Source organism: Aristolochia californica, unplaced genomic scaffold (assembly GCF_029961685.1).
Source record: "Aristolochia californica isolate CCGP_79_NKW_82.1479 unplaced genomic scaffold, dmAriCali1.0.hap1 SCAF_16, whole genome shotgun sequence".
In the NCBI taxonomy this organism is placed as follows: Eukaryota; Viridiplantae; Streptophyta; class Magnoliopsida; order Piperales; family Aristolochiaceae; genus Aristolochia; species Aristolochia californica.
Genome location: NW_027181837.1, coordinates 12,204,302 through 12,227,646, shown reverse-complemented (window position 1 = coordinate 12,227,646; position 23,345 = coordinate 12,204,302). Strand labels below are relative to the sequence as shown.

Below are 23,345 nucleotides of genomic sequence, written 5' to 3'. Positions count from 1 at the left end.
CTCCAGCTAGTAGAAATCCATTGGGAAAATTAATCAATTATAAACAGAATGGATCACTAGTGGTGTACTAAAAGACCTTCTAGGAACGTTTGGCCCGCGTAGTGAGTTTGTCAGTCACTCCTAGTATGTTCACATCTTTACTACTGGTTTGTCAAAAGCTCTGCGGCTGGAAGTTGAATTACATGGTCCTACAGAATTGGACCATGCTATGAATTTAGCCAGGTCAATTGAGCATATGCAGCGAGTTCTGAACGATTCACTGGTCAAAAAACCAGTTTGGCCAAGCAGGCACAATGCCACTGTGCCAACACCCTATTCTGGGCCTCCACATTCTGGAGCCAGTGCAGCACCGCGTCCAGAAAGTTTTAACTCTATGCCACCAGCCCCTTACTCCAAAAAATTGAATAGACAGGAGATGGAACAGAGAAAGGCCAAGGGCCTTTGTTTTAATTGAGATGACCAGTATGTCCAGGGTCACATATGCAAAAGATTATTCAGTGTGTGTCTGTGGGAGGATTGTGAGGACATACTACCAGAGGTAGAGATTGTGGAGACAGACCAAGAGGGTCCAGAGATTTCACTTCATGCCATGAGTGGCCTGTGCAATTCTAATACATTGCAAGTTCGAGCCCAGTTACATCATTTACAATTACTAGCTTTAGTTGACTCTGGCAGCACGCATAACTTCATCAGTCAGACAGCGGCAGAACAACTTGTGTTAGTTATCCAACAGCAGACAGGCCTCTCTGTCTCAGTGGCCAATGGGGCCAAAATTTCCAGTGTGAGCATATCTAAAGCCACCCACTTTGATATTGAGGGACACTCCTTTATTGCAGATTTCTTGGTGATTCCACTGGCAAGATTTGATTTGGTGCTTGGAGTTAAATGGCTCCAATTGTTGGGGCATATTTTATGGGATTTTCAGGCTCTGACCATGGCCTTCATAGAGGACCAACGTCAGATCATATTGCATGGCACACAGGCACCAGTACGCTGCGCACTTCAGGTTGTTCAGGTCCATAGCACCGACAACGGTAAGTTATCTCAATTACTTACAGACTTTGAGGATATATTTCATGAACCTACTGCTCTTCCGCCTATTCGGCACTGTGATCACCGCATTCGATTGAAGATGGGCACTGAACCTATGGTGGTGAGGCCTTACCGTTATCCCCACCTACAGAAGGATGAAATTGAAAGGCAGTGCCAAAATATGCTCGCCTAGGGAATTATTCAGACAAACAGGTCTCCTTTCTCCTCCCTGATATTACTAGTCTAAAAGAAGGATAAATCGTGGAGGTTTTGTGTGGATTACAGGCAACTCAACGCTCACACCATTAAAGACAAATTTTCCATCCCAGTGGTGGACGAGTTGCTAGATGAGTTACACGGTGCCGCTATATTTACCACACCATTAAAGACAAATTTTCCATCCCAGTGGTGGACGAGGTGCTAGATGAGTTACACGGTGCCGCTATATTTACCAAGCTGGACTTGAAGTGTGGCTATCATTAGATCTGCGTTCATCCTTCAGATGTGGAGAAAACAACGTTCCGTACGCACCACGGTCATTTCGAGTTCCTCGTGATGCCATTTGGTCTCTCCAATGCGCCTTCCACATTCTAGGCCCTCATGAATGAGGTATTTTCCTCTCTTGTGGAAATATCTTTTGGTATTTTTTATGATATGTTGGTGTATAGTAACAATTGGGACGGGCATCTTCAGCACCTTCACCAGGTATTTACTCTTCTCCGCTCACATCATTTGGTTTTAAATCAGCCCAAATGTTCTACGGGCACCTCCGAAGTGGCATACTTGGGCCACGTTATTTCAGCAGTAGGGGTGAAGTTTGACCAGAGTAAGATTCAGGCCGTTACAGATTGGCCTCCTCCCACCTTCATTACAGCATTAAGGGGATTTTTGGGCCTCAATGGGTATTACAGGAAATTTATCTGCAGCTATGGCTAGATTGCAGCACCGCTCAACAACCTACTCAAGAAAAATTCCTTCACCTGGTCCGAGACATTGGCTCATTCTTTTCAGCAGTTGAAAGAGGCATTATCATCAACACCGGTTTTGCAGCTACCGAACTTTGATGAGTTATTTGTGGTGGAATGTTATGCTTCAGGGGGCAATATCGGTGCAGTGTTATGTTATGGACTCCATAGCATCATGAGTTATCCAAAGGCATAGGAATTAAATTATGTCAATTTACTTTTCATGTAATTTTATTTGGTTTGGTTTACTTTGTTTAGTTTGGTTTACTTTGGGTTGGTTCAGTTGTAATGTGGCGTGAACCACTTGACCTATGGGTCACCTTTGTAATTCCGTCCACAACCCTATTTAGGGGGACGTCAAGGGAATGAGAAATCAAGTATTAAGAAAATTAGATTAAACAGGTCAGATTCTCCCTCAGAGGTCTAGGTCGGATTCTCTCTCTGAGGTCCAGGTTAAGCTTCCTTCAAAGCTCCTTCGTTCTCTTTGATTTCCATCATTCCATGTTCCAGAAACAAGAATTCTCTTCTAGCATCAAGAGCATCCATGGAGGGAAGAGAGGAAAGAAGGGTGACTCGATCCATGGCAAGGGAAGAACCTAACATCTTGGTGTCAGACAGGTCCACCCTTGGGGATTCCTCTGCTTCTGAGGATTTGAGGCAATTATTGGAAGATAATAGGTAGAGGATAGACCACCAGGCTCTATCCCTGGAAGAGGTGCGTCAAACAACCACTGACTTGTGTGAAGCCATAAAATCAATGGATGCTGCCATCCAAGCTCTCCTCCGGTGACAAGAGGACAATGGTACATGAGCACAACCACCGCCAGCCTACTCTCCATCGGCCGACCACCATCAATTCCACCCACCACCTCCCCCACAACCACCAATGCATCAACACAATCCCCATCTGGGGCCTGCCGTTCAAGGACCAAATACTGTTCCCAGGTATTTAAAACATGACTTTCCTACGTATGATGGGTCTAAAGACCCTTTGATTTGGTTAGCCAAGTGTGATCAGTTCTTTTATCATCAAAAAACACTTGCGGATGAGAAAGTTTATTTGGCCGCCTACCACATGCTCGATGAAGCGCTTCTATGGTACCACCAATTCCAAAATGACCAATTGGTTCAGGATTGGGTAACCTTTAGGCAGTCTTGCAAGATGATATTTGGTCCTCCAGCTAGTAGCAATCCATTGGGTGAATTAATCAATTACAAACAAACTGGATCACTAGAGGTGTACCAAAAGACCTTCCAGGAAAGGTTAGCCCGAGCAAACCAGTTTGTCAGTCACACACAGTATGTTCATATATATAGTGTGGGTTTGACTGGAGCTCTGAGACTGGAAGTTGAATTACATGGTCCTACAGATTTGGACCGCGCTATGAATTTAGGCAGGTCAATTTAGCACAAATAGTGTGTTCTAATATGAATTTAACCAGGCCAATTGAGCACAAACAGCGTGTTCTAAAGGAGTCATTGGTTAGAAAACCGGCTTGGCCAGGAAGGCACAATGCCTCAGCGCCAACCCCTTATTATGGAACTCCACATTCTAGAGACAGTGCAGCCCCACGCACAACATCTCTACTTCGGATCCACCTGCTCCTTACTTCAAAAAACTCAACAGACAGGAAATGGATCAGAGAAAGGCCAAGGGCCTCTATTTTAACTGTGATGAACAATATGTCATTGGTCACCACTGCAAAAGATTATTTAGTATATGTCTGTGGGAGGATGGTGACGACATACTACCTGAGGAGGAGATTGGGGAGACAGACCAAGAAGGTCTAGAGATTTCCCTTCATGCCATGATTGGTCTACGCAGTTCTAGCACAATGCAAGTTAAAGCCCAGTTACATCATCTATAGTTACTGGTTTTAGTTGACTCTGGCAGTACACATAATTTCATCAGTCAGCTGGCGGCAGAACAACTAGGGTTAGTAGTCCAGCAACAGAATGGCCTTTCTGTATCTGTAGCCAATGGGGCTAAAATTACTAGTGTGGGCATATCTCCAGCCACACACTTTGATATTGAGGGACATGCATTTATTGTAGATTTCCTGGTAATTCCACTGTCAGGATTCGATTTGGTACTAGGAATTATATGGCTACAACTGTTGGGGCCAATACTATGGGATTTCCAAGCTCTGACCATGTCTTTTAAAGAGGACCAACGTCAGATTGTATTGCATGGCACACAAGCACCAGTGCCCTGCACACTACAGGTGGTTTAGGTCCAGTCCACGGCCAACTGTAATTTATCTCACTTACTTACAGAATTTGAGGATATATTTCAGGACCCTACTGGTTTACCACCAATTAGGCACTATGATCACCGTATCCATTTGAAAACGGGCACTGAGCCTGTAGTGGTGCGTCCTTATCGTTATCCCCACTTACAGAAGGATGAGATTGAAAGACAGTGCCAGAAGATGCTAGCCTAGGGTATTATTCAACCCAACAGGTCTCCTTTTTCCTCACCGGTATTACTGGTCCGCAAGCATGATAAGTCATGGAGGTTTTGTGTGGATTACCGGCAACTCAATGCCCATACTATTAAGGATAAATTTCCCATCCCAGTGGTGGATGAGTTGCTAGATGAGCTACATGGAGCTACTATTTTTACTAAATTCAATTTGAATTCTAGCTATCATCAAATCCAAGTTCACCCATCAAATGTGGAGAAAACAGTGTTCCACACTCATCACGGCTATTTCGAGTTCCTCGTAATGCCATTTGGTCTCTCAAATGTGCCTTCCACCTTCCAGGCCCTCATGAATGAGGTATTTTCCTCTCTCTTGAGGAAATACGTATAGGTATTTTTTGACGATATTATAGTCTATAGCAATAGTTGGGAAGAGCATCTTCAACACCTTTACCAGGTATTTTCTCTTATCCGTGCACATCATTTGGTTTTAAATCGGTCCAAATGTTCTATGGGAACTTCAGAAGTGGCATACTTGGGCCACGTTATTTCAGCAATGGGGGTGAAAGTAGACCAGAGTAAGATACAGGTGGTCACAGATTGGCCTCCTCTTACATCCATTACAACCTTAAGGGGATTTTTGGGCCTAGCTGGGTATTATAGAAAATTTATTCGTAGCTATGGCCAGATTGCAGCTCCGCTCAACAACTTCCTCAAGAGAAAATGCCTTTACCTGGTCAAAGACAGCGGCTCATTCCTTTCAGCAGTTGAAAGAGGCCTTATCATCCGCCCCAGTTTTGCAGCTACCCGACTTTGATGAGTCCTTTGTAGTGGAATGTGATGCTTCGGGGGGGCGGTATTGGTGCAGTGTTACACCAACAGGGCCACCCGATTGCTTATTTTAGCTGCCAACTTGGACAGCACCACCACAAGTTAGCAGCTTATGAGAGGGAATTGATCGGATTAGCGAAAGCTATACAGCATTGGTGCCCTTATCTCTGGGGACGTTCATTTTTTATTTGCATTGATCATTGCAACCTCATGTATCTGTTTGAGTAGTGCCTCACTACCTCACCGCAGCAGCATTGGTTAAGTAAACTTATGGGGTTTGTGTTATGGACTCCATAGCATTACGAGTTATCCATAGGCATAGGAATTAAATTATGTCAATTTACTTTTCATGTAATTTCAATTCGGTTTGGTTTACTTTATTTGGTTTGGTTTACTTTGGGTTGGTTCAATGTAATGTGGCGTGAACCACTTGACCTATGGGTCATCTTTGTATTTTCGTCCTCAACCCTATTTAGGGGGACGTGAAGGAAAACAGAGGCAAGTATTGAGAAAATTATATTTTACAAGTCAGATTCTCCCTCAGAGATCTAGGTCGGATTTCTCCCTTTGAGGTCCAAGGTTGAGCTTCCTCCAAAGCTCCTTCGTTCTAATTGAGTTCCACCATTACTCGTTCAAGAAACAAGAATTCTCTTCCAACGTCAAGATCATCCATGGAGGGAAGAGAGGAAAGAAGGGTGACTTGATCCATGGCAAGGGAAGAACCTAACAGTTTGACTTTATTGTAGAGTATAAAATGGGGAGTTTGAATGTAGGGGCTGATGCTTTATCTCGCCGGGACATTCCAAAGCCGCAATTACATGCCATCAGTCAGCCCAAAGCTCTCTTGTTGGATTCAATATGGGAAGAGGCACAACAGTACCTGGAAATTATATCTTTATGTCATGACATCCAGCAGGGGACAGTGGCAAACCATTGGACGATTAAGGACAATCTGGTCCTCTAAAAAATCAGAATTTTTCTACACCACACATCCCCTCTGATTCACAGCATTTTAGCCTCCTTCCATGACAGTACACATGAGGGCCGACAAAAAACATATTTCCGGATCAGTCGGGAATTTTACTGGAGGGGCATGAAGCGTAGTATAGCCGATTATGTGGCAGCTTGTTAGACTTGTCAACGGAATAAAGCTGAAACATTAAGTCCAGCTGGGTTGCTCCAACCACTTCAGCTACCATCAGAGGTCTGGTCTGATATTTTTATGGACTTCATAGATGGACTTCCCTCTTTGTCAGGTAAATCCGTTATCTTTGTAGTGGTGGATCATTTCTCAAAGTATGGGCACTTCATCCCTCTGGCGCATCCTTACATTGTAGCTCAGGTAGCTCAGCTCTTTATGGATAACATTGTCCACTTACATGGGATGCCTAATTCCATTACAAGTGATAGGGATGCAATCTTTACCAACAAGGACACCCGATCGCTTATTTCAGCCGCCAGCTTGGCCAACACCACCACAAGTTAGCAGCTTATGAGAGGGAATTGATCGGTTTAGCCATGGTAATACAGCATTGGCGGCCTTATCTCTGGGGGCACCCATTTCTAATTTGCACCAATCATTGCAGCCTCAAGTATCTTCTTGAGCAGCGCTTCACCACCTCCCCTCAGCAGCACTGGTTAAGTAAATTGATGGGGTTTGACTTTACTGTGGAGTAAAAACTTGGGAGTTTGAATGTGGGGGCTGATGCTTTATCTCGCCGAGACATTCCAGAGCCGCAATTACATGCCATCAGTCAGCCTAGAACTCTCCTGTTGGATTCTATTCGGGAGGAGACACAACAATATCTGGAACTTATTGCATTATATCATGAGATTCAACAAGGGAGATCGGAGAAACATTGAATGGTTCAGGATCGTCTTGTCCTATTCAAAAACCGGATTTTTCTGCACCACACGTCACCACTTATTCACAACATGCTAGCCTCGTTCCATGACAGTACACATGAGGGCCGACAAAAAACATTTTTCCAGATCAGTCGGGATTTTTATTGGAAGGGTATGAAGCGCAGTATAGCAGATTATGTGGCGGCTTATCAGATTTGTCAATGGAATAAAGCTGAATCATTCAGTCCAACAGGTTTGCTCCAACCACTTTAGCTGCCGTCACAAGTCTGGTCAGATATTTCCATGGACTTCATAGATGGCCTTCCCTCGTCATCCGACATCCTTTATATTTGTAGTGGTTGATTGTTTCTCAAAGTATGGAAATTTCCTTCCTCTGGCGCATCCTTATACTGCAGCTCATGTAGCTCAGCTCTTCATGGATAATATTGTCTGGTTACATGGGATGCCTACCTCAATTACCAGTGACAGAGACGCCATCTTTACCAGTACATTCTGGAAAGAACTATTCAAGCTGCAACACACAACGTTAGCGTTCTCTTCTGCCTACCATCCCCAGACTGATGGTAACACCGAGGTTGTCAACAGGACGATTGAGATGTATCTTCGTTGTTTCATGGGGGACTCACCTAAACGGTGGATTAAATTGCTCGCCTAGGCTGAATTCTGTTACAACACCTCCTACCACAGCGCACTCGGAACTACTTCATTTAAGGTCGTATATGGCAAAGATCTGCCTCGAGTTTTATTGTATGAACCAGGTGCATCCAAGGTAGCCACTTTGGACCAAGCGTTAGCAGAAAGAGACGCCATGCTCAGTGAGGTGCGCACTCATCTCTAGGAGCCCCAGAATACTATGAAATTATATTATGATAAGAAGCACCTACAAGTATTCTTTTCTCCAGGAGATTATATATGGCTGCGTCTCCAACATTACAGGCAACTGTCACTGATAGCCTCCAAATGCCACAAGCTCTCTCCAAAGTATTATGGTCCCTTGTAGGTGACGGACCGCATTGGCTCAGTCGCCTACCACTTGCAGCTTCCGCCAGAGGCAAGGATTCACAATGTGTTTCATGTCTCCCTACTGAAGGCCTTCCAGGGCGACTCTTCCTTGCTGCACACCCCTCTGCCCCAACTACATGAGGGACATGTCCTTTCTACTCTAGCACAGGTGTTGCAGGCTCGTCACATTCAGGGCGATTGGGAGATACTAGTGCAGTGGGCTGATGTTACGGTCCCGGATCTGACACGTGGATTCTTTGAGAGGATCTGGGGTCTGCCACAGATTACCGTACGGATAGTAAGGATTGAAGGAAGACATGGAGAACGAAAACGAAAGATCAAGCCAAAGGGAAGCTTGAAAACCCTAGAGCTCGTTGAGGAGAACTCTAAGCCTCTTTACGCTAAATTTAACCTAATTCTTAATACTTCAATGCTTACGTTTCTCATTACTCTTACCCCTTAAATAGGGTTCACCCGGTTTAGGGTTTACAATGAAATATTCTAAAAATACCCCTATAAATAAAATATTCCAAAAATACCCCTATAAATAAAATATTCCAAAAATACCCCTATGACCTAAAACTGAAATAAAATAAAGTAAATTAAATAAAACAACTAAAATAATAATGTTATTTCATGCATAACATTTAATGTTATTGCGTGCATAACATTACACCCCCCCTGGAAGACGAGCTTGTCCGCAAGCTCGGAAGTAGGGTCTGTATGCCGACGTCTCCACCTGTGCCGAAGTAACATCTGCGATAGCTATGAACACCCTCTGGATGCCCAAACTTGGAGGTTTTTTTTTTTGTTTTTTTTTTTTTTGGTGGCCTGGTCCGAGTTGGCCTGGGTTGACTCGTTTCAAGAAACCCGGTCCGGCGCGCGACTCTGTTTCCTGCACTCATCAAATTTTCCTAACTTAGGAAAATTTGAATTGAAACCCATCTTCTTCCTTCGGCAAAAATTTCGCCGACGAGTCTTCTGCGGAAATCGGAAACTTACCGTATCCTCATGTAGATCCCGAACATAGCCGCCGTCGGTAAGTGCGGAACCTTGTCGACAGCTGCTCCTTCCCTCACGACACCGATGAAAGCGGGCGACGGTCGTCTTCCGTCCTCACGGCCCCGAACAGGGCAAAAATTTCTCTGACGGAGTCTCCTGCTACTCTGGTGGCGAATCGCAGCCTGTTGGTCCCCCCGGAACAGAGACCCCTTGCGAAAAATTCTCCTACAGCGCCGACGAGATCTCCTGCTTCTCCGGTGACGAAGAGAAGTCCACTGAGGCGTCACCGCTTGGAATTTTTCCAAGACAAAGTGCTCTCTGAAACACATCCCGATCAGAAGAAGCACCGGAAATATTACCTTCTCCTGTTTGGTAAGGTGTTTTGCTTGTCGTGAGCCTTGTTGGTGTGAATTCGGATTTGAGGTCTCACCCAATTTTTCCGACACCGACGAGGTGTTAGCAGAAAGCCCTTTCAATTTTGGATTTTTCGGATCCCTGCCGTCAGATTTTGGAAATTTGGAGTCCAATTTCTGATTTGTGTCCCCAATTTCGGATTTCGCCGCCGCTGGAGAGACATAGGGCGCTCTGATTTCTTGCGTCTCTTGCCCTTCCGAGACATCTCGAGCGACTTCAGCAGCGAGTTTCTCTCTCGCAGCAAACTCATCTCCCCCTCCGTTTTGTGCCGGAGTTGTGTTCCTTCCACTCTTTAAACTTGTTATGTTGTCCATCCTCCCGTTCAACCTCTCTATATCGAGATTAAATTTTGAGAACCTTTTGAACATCTCATCAAATTTTCTGTCATTCTTTGCTTGACATCTAAGGATCAATTCCAGTAATTCACTTTTGTTGATTTTCGTCGGAGAACCCTGCTCTGATATTAATGTGTTCCCGCTCTGATACCAGTTGTTACGGTCCCGGATCTGACACGTGGATTCTTTGAGAGGATCTGGGGTCTGCCACGGATTACCGTACGGATAGTAAGGATTGAAGGAAGACATGGAGAACGAAAACGAAAGATCAAGCCAAAGGGAAGCTTGAAAACCCTAGAGCTCGTTGAGGAGAACTCTAAGCCTCTTTACGCTAAATTTAACCTAATTCTTAATACTTTAATGCTTACATTTCTCATTACTCTTACCCCTTAAATAGGGTTCACCCGGTTTAGGGTTTACAATAAAATATTCTAAAAATACCCCTATAAATAAAATATTCCAAAAATACCCCTATGACCTAAAACTGAAATAAAATAAAGTAAATTAAATAAAAAACTAAAATAATAATATTATTGCATGCATAACATTTAATGTTATTGCGTGCATAACAGCTGATGCTCACCAGTGACACTACATGGGAGTCCCTTAGAACCTTTCAGAGCCCTCTACCCCTATTTTGAGCTTGAGGACAAGCTCTTTCTCCAGGAGGGGGTGATGTTATGGACTCCATAGCATCACGAGTTATCAACAGCCGTAGGAATTAAATTATGTTAATTTCCTTTTAATGTAATTCCATTTGGTTTGGTTTGGTTTAGATGTAATATGGCATGAACCAATTGACCCATGGGTCTAACTTGTATTTCTGTCATCAACCCTATTTATGGGGAGATCAAGGTGAATGAAAGTAAGCATTGAAAAAATTAGAATTAAACAGGTCAGATTCTCCCTCGGATGTCTAGGTCGAATTCTCCCTCTGCGGTCCAGGTTGAGCTTCCTCCAAAGCTCAATCATTCCATTCCGAATTCCACCATTCCCCGTTCCAGAAACAAGAATCCTCTTCCAGCGTCAAGATTCAATATGGATGGAAGAGAGGAAAGAAGGGTGACTTGATCCATGGCTCGCGAAGATCCTAACAGGAACCCCTGGCGTGCTTCCGGGCTCTCTATCCCACCTTCGAGCTTAAGGACAAGCACTTTCTCTAGGAGGGGGCTGATGTTATGGACTCCATAGCATCCCAGGTAATAAACAGGCGTAGAAATTAATTTATGGAATTTTCCTTTTTATGTATGTTGGTTTTGGTTGGGGTTGGTTTGATTGTAATTTTTGTGAACTTAGTGACCCATGGGTTAGGTTTGTCATTCACGACTCTAATCCTATTTATAGGGGAGAAGGGCTTAATGAAGAATCAAGCATTGAATCAAGTAGAAGGTTAGAGGTCGGATTCTCCCTCCTGAGGTCCAAGTCGAGCCTCCTTCAAGGCTCAATTTGCTTTCACCATTCCACGTTCCAAACACCAAAAACTCCTTCCCACGTCAAGAGCAAATCTGGAGGGAAGAGAAGGAAGAAGGGTGATGAGATCCATGGCCCGGGAAGATCCCAACATAGAACTTGAAACTCATCAGAATAGGGATTCAGAGAGGAAGGTCACCATTTCAGAAGAAGACAGTGCATCCTCGTTCTTGGTGAAGAATTTTGCCCATTCCAATGTCGATCGACCTCAAACCGCCGAGCGTGGACGTCTAGCGCAGATCTTTCCTAGAAATTCCTGAAACCCCTCATTCGTCGTCGGGAACAGTCGTCCAGTAGAGGGTCGACCTAAACCCTCCAAGCATGGAAACCCCGATCTGAAACCCAGCATCGTTCGGCCAGATGCCTCTTTCATCCACTTTATTAGGGTTTTTTGCTGTTGGGAAAAGCTTCCTAAGGGCATGAATTTTGGTGACAATGGTGCTTCAGAGACATACCCTAACTCAGCGACATCAAGGCCAGGTGAGTATTCGAATTCCTCTATCCTGAGTGTAAAAATTGGGGCAAGGGAACCTCTATTTTGGGATAATGGTCGACAACAACAAATTTTATGTTGTGGGGACATCAAAAAAAATTTCTGGCAGTTTCTTCTTCTCTTTTCAATACAGGCAGACTCCTTTTCTCTAACTTCTTCAAAGTCTCCAAACCTCTTTAGCCGGGTTTCTAGCCAGAAAGTGATGCGCATTCTGATGGTTGGTCTTCATGGTGCTGGTAAGACCACCATCCTTTACAAGCTTAAGCTAGGAGAAATTATCACTCTGATTCCCACCATTGAATTTTATGAGGCAACAAAAATCAATTTCACTGTAGGGGATGTTGGTGGTCAAGACAAGATCCGACCTTTGTGCAGACCTTACTTCCAAAACACCCAAGGTCTCATCTTTGTCATTGATAGCAATGTTAGGGATCGTGTTGTTGACTTTAACCTTGAATTGCATAGAATGTTGAATGAGAAGCATGAGCATGATTTCATAACAATAATGATGCCTCTGCATAGAGTGGAAAAAGACCCCCCCCCCCCCCCCCCCCCCCCCCCCCCCCCCTCGTATAAGGCTTTTGAAAATTATGCCAAGGACAAGAGTGAATCCAGTGACTTGCGTGTAAAAATTATTGAAGTGCCTACTCTATTCTGGAATGCTATTGGGGAATACTCAGTTCTGACTAATCACTCTCTCGCTCTGTCCCAACATGTGAAATAGGAGATGAGTTCACTGTTACACAAGGGTCCTATTCATGTAGCCAACAGAACTCTGGAATTAGCAGCTTCTATGCAGTCTCGTGTTAGTGGGTGGGTAACACTTGTGCCTGATCTAAATTTCAAGGAGGTTCCAACTAGTTGTGGGACCGATGTAGCTTGAAAGATATATGTCAAAATGCTAAGAAGAAATACGACAAGAGCTGGGTGCAGGTTTCAAATCGTGCACATTCCAACAAGAAAGTTTTCGTATACATCACAAGAGGTTCTTGAGCAGCATTCATGTTGTGCTGCCTTTGAACACCCATTGTGTTTGCAATATGATGAGAGGTACTTTGGTTCTGGATTGGATGGTGCACTAAAGACTCTTGCGCATAAAGGCTCTCTAATTTCAGATCCTTCCCAGGCTACTACAAAATCATGGAATTAGATTGGAAATGAAGTTTATGAAGGAGTTGTTTATATGCATCAAGGGAACACCTATATTGTAATACTCTTTGATCTATCAGAGAAGACTGCTTTCTGCCATAAGCAGACTTAAAATTTTACACAAAGACACGTGATTACACCGATATACATGTTATTGGTAGGAACCTGGCTTATCTTGTGGTGTTAGACGAAGGCTACAGGCTCAAGACTACTGCTCAATCAAATTCCTGGACAGTAACAACCACATGGTTTGAGTTCTATCACATTTGGCAGGGTAGTAATCAAATATTTGACACAATCGACCTTGCGCTTTCGAATTTTTCATATGATTCTCAGGTAGTTTGGATTCGGATTCCCCCACCAGTAAAAGCAGAAGTAGAGCACTGATTTCAGCTGTTTCGTGCTGGCCAGCATGCTGCTTCTCATGCTCTTCTTAATGTGGTACCTTTGTACATTACATGCAATACTTTGGACATGGGTTCAGCGTGTGCAAATACCCATGCCACTCGCTTTGTTCTAGAAAGATTGTTGCTGTATGATCGACAGCCTGGAGGCATAGGTCTTTCAGCACCTGTTCACGCAATTTTTGGGGACTTATCGACAGCAGCATTGGAACTTGTGACAACATGCCACCGCTCAACCAATTGTGGTTGTCCAAACTGTGTTCAGATTCCAACTTGCAGCGAGTACAATGAAGTTTTGGACAAGAATGTCACCGTTATGATTCTTCAGGGAGTCGTTGAAGCTGAGAGATCTTACTGACAGCCCAATGACATGAGGGATGCTATAAAGAAGCTTGCTGCTGCCTCGGATTGCACACTAGTGGAAGGTGTGCTAAGCCATCAGCTTAACCAGTTTGTCATTGCTAAAACCGAATTTCTCCTCAGTGTGAGCAATCCTAAAACTAGTGTTGCTAATGCAAAATTCCAGCAAAAGGCAGTATATGTGTCATCACTGTTTATACGCAGTGCAATTCGTCAGAAGGTCCTTGCATACTTCAGGTGGTACTAGGATAGCCTGCAGGAGAACACATTTGCATATGTGCCCCTATCAAACTCCTTCAGATTCCGTACATTACTGGGTTTCAAGATCTTGGCAGCAGCAAAGGTGGATGTTTCCTTTGTTGAGGTGGGTTTAGGAGGACCATTTGATGCAACTAAAGTGTGGCAGAAACCAGTGTTCTGTTACGGTCCCGGGTCATGGATCGAGTAACACGGCGTGGGAGTTGTGAATCCAGCACTGGTACTGAGTTGCTGGATTCGGTGAGGGTTAAAGGTCCCTTCTTTGGGTACTCTTCCACCAGTGATCAGTCTCCCTTTTTATGATCTCATTTTAGTGCTAAAGTTATAGCTAGAATGGAAGTAATTCAGGTGGAGAAAGAATGGAGCAATACCTGTTTTGCTCACGTTAATCAGGGTTTCAACCCTAATTTGATGCAGCTCGTTCTAGGACTTGAAGATCTAGCTTGATGGGGCAGCCTTGGCTCACGTTGATGGCTGTCCTTGCTCAATTTTTGTGATGAATTCCCAGCAAGAAGAGTTACTCTAACCCTTCACGTGAAATAACCAGAATTACTCCTCTTTTGCTGCTCGTCAAGAGGGGATTGAACCCATCTTCTTGTTGACGCTGGTGATGAGAGAAGATCCTCTCTTTGGGCTCGGAAAAGGGATAGGAAGCTCCTTTTCTTAGTATGGATGATGAGGGGTGAATTTAGGTGAAGATGGATGGCAATGGAGGGGGAAGGATAGGTTGAATTTTTGGAGTAAACCCTAAACTCGAGATCAAGAGGTGATCTCAACCTGTTTGGACTAGGTTATTCTAAAATCTCAAAGCTTACCTATTTCATTCATACCTTTCCCTTAAATAGGTCACGTCAAGGAGTTTTAGGGTTAGGGTTACAATAATTTCCCATAATGCCCTTACATATAAAGTAATTAGAAATAACTCCTACTTAAAACAATATAAGAAATAAATCCTACTCAAAGAATTATAAGAATTAAATCCTATTGAGTGAGTTGTTGTTGTCTTCTTCGTTGTGTGACTCGGTGTGCTATTGAGTCCACAACATCTGCCTCCCCATGGAGAAAGAGCTTGTCCTCAAGCTCAAAAGTTGGGTAGACTTGTTTGAAGATGTCCACACGTTCCCATGTTGCAGCATCGGGGTCAGTGTCCGTCCACTGGACGAGAATCTCCCAATGGTCATTGGTCAGCCGTGTACGTAACACCGCAGCTGGGTTAAGAATAACCTCGCCATGATCAACCGGTGGTAAGAATGGAGTGGATGTAGGTTGTGCTCCGGAATGCGGCTTCAAAAGAGAGACATGAAACACATAGTGAATTCTGGCTGTGTCCAGTAATTTGAGTTGATAGGCGACTGGTCCCACGCATCGAAGAATGGGAAACGGCCCAAAAAATCTGGGTGAGAGCTTATGACGTGGAGGTCCCACAAGAGACTGCTGACGGTAGGGCTGGAGCCGTAGCCACACATACTTCCTAACATCAAAAGAGACCTCACGGTGGCCTCTATCGTATACATCCTTCATCCAAGCTTGGTCGTGTCGTAGCCGTTCTGTGATATTCTGTAGCAGTAGATCCTTGTCTATGAGTGCCTTATCAATCATGTCCACGCGGGTGGACCCTGGGTTGTACGAGAGGAGGCAAGGTGGATCCCGACCATATATAACCCGAAAAGGAGTGGATTGCAATGCAGAGTGGAATGAAGTGTTGTAATAGTATTCGGCCCACGGAAGCCAATGAACCCATTGCCGCGGACGATCCCCCACCAAGCACCATAGATACATCTTGATGGTGCGGTTCACCACCTCCATCTGCCCGTCTGTCTGTGGATGATAGGCGGAGGAGAACTTCAATTTCGTCCCACTCAAGCGAAACAGTTCCCGCCAAAAGGTGCTCGTGAAAACTGCATCTCTCTCACTCACAATGGATTCTGGAATGCCATGTAAGCGGACTATCTACTCTAGGAAAGTCTGAGCAACCCGTGTTGCTGTATACAGATGAGCCATTGGTATAAAATGCCCGTACTTGGAGAATCGATCAACCACTATGAAAAGTATGGATTTGCCGGCTGACAGGGGTAGGCCTTCCACAAAATCCATTGAAATGTCAGCCCAAACTTGCGTAGGAAGGGCCAGAGGCTGGAGAAGACCGACTGGACTCAAGTGCTCGGCTTTGTTGCGTTGGCATACCTGACAGTTGCCCACATAAGTCGCAATAGAAGGTTTCATGGCTTGCTAGTAAAAATCAGCTTGAATTCTGTGCAAGGTCTTCTGGATCCCCTCGTGTGTACTGTCATGGTAGGCCGAGAGAATAGCTGGAATCAACTCGGACTCAGGTGGAAGGAAAATCCGCTGCTCATAATAAATAAGTGAATCCTGGATGGACCACTTCACATTCATTGTCCCTTTTGAGATCTGCTGATGCAGTTCCTGCAGTGCAGGGTTAGTGGCATGTGCTTCTCGCACCAAGTCCATAATGAGAAATCTCGGCTGGCTGATAGAATAGACCGACTTCTGATCTTCAAACCACCGTGACAAGGCATCTGCCACCATATTTAATCTCCCCGCACGATATTCCACCGAGAAGTCAAACCCAACAACTTACTGATCCAGTGTTGTTGTGGTGACATCGTCAAACGTTGTTCTAGTAGGAATTTAAGGCTGTAGTGATCCGTGCGTATGAGAAAAGCCCGGCCCCAGAGATAAGGCCTCCAATGTTGGACCGATTTGGCCAACCCAATCAATTCGCGCTCATAGGCTGCCAGCTTGTGATGGCGGACTGCCAACTGTTTACTAAAATACGCAATAGGATGGCCCAACTGCTGTAAAACGGCCCCCATGCCCACGCCCAAAGCGTCGCACTCTACCACGAACAATTCATCGAAGTTGGGAAGTTGTAATACTGGCGCGGATGCGAGGGAAGATTTGAGTGCCACAAACGACGTGGTGGCCCCCTCATTCCAAATAAAAGAATTTTTCTTGAGTAAACTCGTCAATGGTGCTGCCACTGGCCCATATTTCTGAATAAATTTGCGGTAGTAGCCCTCAAGACCCAGAAAACCCCGTAATACAGAACACGACTATGGTTGCGGCCACTCGTGAATGGCTCGGATCTTCTCGAGATCCACCGTAACCCCTGCATGTGAGATAATTTGTCCCAGATACCTCACATGTGAAGCCGCAAAAGAACACTTGGAATGTTTCAAATAGAGCTGATGTGCTCTTAACAAGTCGAAAACAATCCTCAAGTGTGCCAAGTGCTCCTCAACCGACTTGCTATATATCAAAATATCATCGAAAAATACAAGAACAAATTTTCGAAGATAGGGGCTAAATACCTTGTTCATTAAAGCTTGAAAAGTGGAGGGTGCATTGGATAACCCGAACGGCATGACGACGAACTCAAAGTGGCCATGGTGCGTGCGGAACGCCGTCTTCTTGATATCAGAAGGGTGCATCCGGACCTGATGGTATCCCGAATGGAGGTCGAGTTTAGTGAATAACCACGACCCATGTAACTCATCCAGAAGCTCATCCACTACCAGAATCGAGAACTTGTCTTTTACTGTCTATGTTCAACTCCCGATAATCCACGCAGAACCTCCATGTCCCATCATGTTTCTTCACAAGTAAGACGGGTGAAGAGAATGGGGAGCGGCTGGGACGAATAAGACCTTGTTTCAACATCTCATGGCACTGACGCTCTATCTCGTCCTTCTGAAGGTGTGGGTAACGGTATGGTCGCACGACCACTACCTCAGAACCTGGTTTTAGACAGATCCTGTGGTCACAGTGCCTCATGGGAGGCAACCCTGAAGGCTCCAAGAAGAGGTCAGAGAACTCCTCAACCAGACCATCACTAGTACTATCAGGCTGATGCAAAGTGTGTATGCGGTGGGCCCTGTCCACCTGACGGCTCTGTAAGAGCACCCGACTTCCGGCCAAATCAAAGCTCATAGTTAAAGCCGAAAAGTCCCACAGAATGGGCCCCAAGGTTTGTAACCATTTAATGCCTAAAACCATATCAAATCCTGCCAGGGGAATAACAAAAAATTCCGCATTAAATGAAGTAAATCCAATGGAAAAAGTTACCGCCTTACTAATCCCATAGCTAGGGACCTTCTCGCCATTGGCCACTAAGACGGTGGCTATCGGATGAGTGTGTATCTAGAGCTGGAGATGTTGTGCGGATGTCAAACTCAGAAAATTGTGTGTACTCCCCGAGTCGACTAGTCCCACCAGTTCGCGGTCGATGACATGAGCTCGGACTTGCATTGTAGTAGGCGATTTCTGCCCAGTAATAGCATGCAAGGATATCTCTGGTGGTTCCTCCTCGATAATATCCTCTGGTTCCTCTGGATCTTCTGAATCTTGAGCCAAAACAATCATTTACATTGGTGTCCGACCCGATACTGCTCATCACAGTTATAACAGAGATTTTTGGACCGCCTTTCTGCCATCTCTGCACTCGTCAATTTTTTTATAAAGCTCGGTAGGGAATTACCAGGGCGGGGATCGGCTACCCGAGTCGTAGTCGGAGTGTGTTTGGATGGTGCTGTTGTAGATGCTCCCTGAGATGAATTATAGCGGCGCCCTTGCCACATGGAGGAAGTGTTCCTTTCACTCGACCAACCCGGCTTACGTTGCTGCAGTTGTTGTCGTTGTGCCATTGCTCGGGCCATATTCATGGCATGAGCTAGATCTGTAGGCATAAGGAGTTCTACCTCTAGCCGTAAATACTCATTGAGACCTGCTGTGAATAAGGAGACCTGCTGGTCAACCAATACCCTCTCCCCAGCACAAGCCAACTTTTCCTGGAATAGTTTTTGATATTGTTCCATCGAACCCGTTTGTCTCAATAGGACTAACTCTCCCAAGGGGTTGCTATTGGCGGGAGGCCCAAATCTAACTGTGCATAGATTTTTAAATTCTCCCCAAGTCATTCCCGGTCTCTCTTTCTCTAATTGAGTCACCCATAACATGGCTTCATCTGTCATATGGAAAGAGGCTAGTTGCACCTTATCCCATTCAGTAGTCCCTTGGTTCAAAAAAAAAATTCACATCTATGCAACCAAATTACGGGATCCACAGAACCATTGAAAGAGGGAAACTCTAACTGGGTGTACCTTGGGATTGTGCCTCCATGCTGAGGTGCTTGGACAGCAGTACGCCCAGGCCACTACTCCCCTCTTCTGTGATATGGTTGAGCAACCTCTTTCACCTCTGGACTTTGATGTCTCTCTGTCCTCAACTCCTGTAGTATGCTAATGATTCAGCTCATCTCTTCTTCCAAACCACAAACCTTTCCCAACACTGGTTGTTCTATTTCAAGGCTATCTTCTATCTTTTGTATCCTGATTTGGATTTCTTCATTGTTGATATTATCCCCCATGTTACCCTGCTCTGATACCAAGTTGTTACGGTCCCGGGTCATGGATCGAGTAACACGGCGTGGGAGTTGTGAATCCAGCACTGGTACTGAGTTGCTGGATTCGGTAAGGAGGGTTAAAGGTCCCTTCTTTGGGTACTCTTCCACCAGTGATCAGTCTCCCTTTTTATGATCTCATTCTAGTGCTAAATTTATAGCTAGAATGGCAGTAATTCAGGTGGAGAAAGAATGGAGAAATACTTGTTTTGCTCACGTTAATCAGGGTTTCAACCTTGATTTGATGCAGCTCGTTCTAGGACTTGAAGACCTAGCTTGATGGAGCAGCCTTGGCTCATGTTGATGGCTGTCCTTGGTCTATTCTCGTGATGAATTCCCAGCAAGAAGGTTACTCTAACCCTTCACGTGAAATAACCAAAATTACTCCTCTTTTGCTGCTCGTCAAGAGGGGATTGAACCCAACTTCTTGTTGACGCTGGTGATGAGAGAAGATCCTCTCTTTGGGCTCGGAAAAAGGGCAGGAAGCTCCTTTTCTTAGTATGGATTATGAGGGGTGAATTTAGGTGAAGATGAATGGCAATGGAGGGTGAAGGATAGGTTGGATTTTTTGAGTAAACCCTAAACTCGAGATCAAGAGGTGATCTCAACCTGTTTAGACTAGGTTATTCTAAAATCTCAAAGCTTACCTATTTCATTCATACCTTTCCCTTAAATAGGTCACGTCAAGGAGGTTTAGGGTTAGGGTTACAATAATTCCCCATAATGCCCTTACATATAAAGTAATTAGAAATAACTCCTACTTAAAACAATATAAGAAATAAATCCTACTCAAAAAATTATAAGAATTAAATCCTATGGAGTGAGTTGTTGTTGTCTTCTTCGTTGTGTGACTCGGTGTGCTATTGAGTCCACAACATGTTCAGTGGACTATCTTACCTGGGATATTACCATAGGCATATCCTAAGACACATTCCTGGTGCCATTACTGGAGAACAAGCAAGCATATTAAAGGATGAAGTGGCAGCATTTACTGTTTCCCAGCCAGCAGAAGCCATGATAATAATTGAGAACAAGGCCGCTCACCTATGTGTGCCCTTAAAAATAGCGCCCCCGTTGGACATGGGCTTGCTTACTGATTGGCAACTAGGACTTCAAAGGGACCACCGGTGTCAAACTGCAGTACTTGCAATTACCCTTGGTCATACATGGATTCAACAACCGGGATACATTCAAAACACAGACCGGGCCCAGAGCTATCTAGCTGAGGAGTTTGTAGTAGGACTTGTAATGGCCAAATTACTAGATCTGGCACAGGTGCTAATTTACCCACTATTGAGTTCAATGTGGAACCCAGTTGCCAACGATTTCAGGCCAACTATTTTTAGTTCCAATTGACACTGATTGGGAGGAGGATGATGTTTATTTGAACCATTGGAATGATGCAATGAGGATGATGCGGTCAGAAACCCAACACTCTCGAGCTGCTCATAATGCTTATACATGAGGTGATCATTTCTCTGCTCAGAACCTTTCAAAAAAAAAAAATCCCACAAAATTTGTGTCCGTGCTGCTACATTGGCACGCTTCCTTGGCTTGGTCGTCTAGTGGGTTGACACAGTTAAAGTGGGTGCTACTTGGGATGATGTGGATCAATTGCGGCAAGCATACCCTACCTTCGAGCTTGCGGTAAAGCTCGTTCTCCAGGAGGGGTGTAATGTTATGAACCCAATAGTGGGCCAAGTCAGGCAAAGACACCATGGCTGAGTCAATTACTCTGACTGAGTCAGTCATTTAGTTTATTTTCAAGTTAAATGCCATGGAGGGGAAAAATTGTAATTTTCTCTTGAGGACATGAACCCTATTTAAGGGACAACATGAAATGAAATGGACAAGTCTAACTTCACCCAGAACAAAGGATCGGCGTTCTCCTCAACGAACCCTAGGATCGGCGTTCTCCTCAACAAACCCTAGGATCGGCGTTCTCTGAAAACCAACCCAAGGTTCAGGTCTCCCTTTGACGAGCCTGACTTCTTCTCTTCTTCGTTCTCTTCTTCATTTTTCCCTCTGAATCGCGTTGTGGGATCTGGGACCATAACATATTAAGACTTCCATAGCCACATATGTCTCAGCATTCCAGGTATGTCAAAGCAACAAAGCTGATGTTATGGGCGTTACACCCAACCCAGGGTGTTATGGGACACCCTGGGGCCCTGGTGGTCCTGGGCTAAGGGTTGAGTACATATGTCTTCCGCTCCTACCAAGCCGGTCTTTTGGGTAGTATTAGCTAGGTGTTTAATATTTGGTATCAGAGGCAACCCTCGATCACGGGTTCAATTCCCCGCGGAGGCGCGCTTGCGGAAAGGAGCGACCACACAGAAAGGTGCAACCACAAGGAAGGGGTGACAGGTATTAAGTCCTAGTGGGCCGCCATGGAAGAGTGGGCAGTCGTGGATGAGTGGTCAGCCATGAGTGGGCCACCGTGGACGTTGGCTCACGAAGTGGGGTGTAATCTTATGGGCGTTACACCCAACCCAGGGTGTTTTCGGACACCCTGGGGCCCTGGTGGTCCTGGGCTAAGGGTTGAGTACCTATGTCTTCCGCTCCTAACAGGTCGTTCTTTCGGGTGGCGCACTTGCGGAAAGGAGCGACCACACGGAAAGGTGTGACCACACGAAAGGGGCGACAGGTATTAAGTCCTAGTGGGCCTTCGTGGAAGAGTGGGCAGGTGTGGATGAATCGGCTGCCGTGAGTGGGCCACCGTGGGCGTCGGCCCGAGAACGGGGGGTGTAATGTTATGGGCGTTACACCCAACCCAGGGTGTTATGGGACACCCTGGGGCCCTAGTGGTCTTGGGCTAAGGGTTGAGTACCTATGTCTTCCGCTCCTAACAGGCCGGTCTTTTGGGTAGTATTGGCTTGGTGCTTAACAGCTGACCACTTAAGTCCAGCATGTCTTCTTCACCCTCTCACTCCCTACACAAGTTTGGGTGATATTTCGATGGACTTTGTCGAGGGTCTTCCCCAGTCAGCTGGCAAATCAGTATTATTTGTGGTGGTCTATCGGTTCTCCAAGCATGCACATTTTATTCCTATGGCACATATATAGCATCACGAGTGGACCAAACCTTCCTTGAGCATATTGTCCGCTTGCATGGTATTCCAGAATCCATTGTCAGTGATCGCAACGCGGTATTTACCAGCACTTTCTGGCAGGAACTTTTTGTTATGCCCCGATCGATCCACCCAACGCTCCTCTCTCGGTTCCGGATTGAAATACGTTGGATGAGATGGGAAGAAATTCTTCCGCTTGTAGGCAGGATACCAGTTGTACCCGTGGGGAGACATGGCGAAGAGGGTGAAGAAGGTGAAGATAACTGAGCTTGTGAAGGGAAGCTCACACGTGACCTCGTAAGGGAAAATCCGACCTTGGACCTCAGAGAGGGAGAATCCGACCTTGCCTATTTTTAATTGATTAAAGTTTTTCCATTACATTCCAATGATGTCCCTTAAATAGGGCTAATGACCACAAAGTTTAGAGAATTACAATTGTGCCCCTTCTATGGCATTTAACATGAAAATAAACTAAATGACTACTTAACTGACTCAGTCAAGGTAATTGAATCAGTCGTGGTGTCCCAGCCTGACTCGGCTCGCTATTTGATCCATAACATCTTCACCCCTCCTTGGGAACGAGCTCGTCCGTGAGCTCGAAGTGGAAGAGGACCCGGGTGTCGGGACACAGCAGCCACGAGAACACAAGCATAGGCACAAGTAAATGGTGAGGGCAAGGAACCATGAGCCGGATAGCCAAAGAAGCGACATATAGCCTTGAAAATCCGTCCCATATCTAATGGTGGAGAATACTTGAGCAGGTGAAGCGTTGAACGGCCAAAGGGGCTGAGAAGTCATCCAGGAAGAGGAAACGGCACTCGGCGAAGAAAACGAACAGCCACTTCGAAC

General features: G+C 45.2%; 1 protein-coding gene across 1 annotated transcript; it reads left to right on the top strand.

Annotated features, from left to right (window-relative positions):
- Positions 1-589: 589 nt before the first annotated feature.
- LOC137952602 (uncharacterized) lies at positions 590-1,225 on the top strand. Its single transcript, XM_068799680.1, has one exon. The coding sequence runs from the start codon at positions 590-592 to the stop codon at positions 1,223-1,225; it is 636 nt and encodes a 211-aa protein (XP_068655781.1).
- The last annotated feature ends 22,120 nt before the right edge of the window (positions 1,226-23,345 follow it).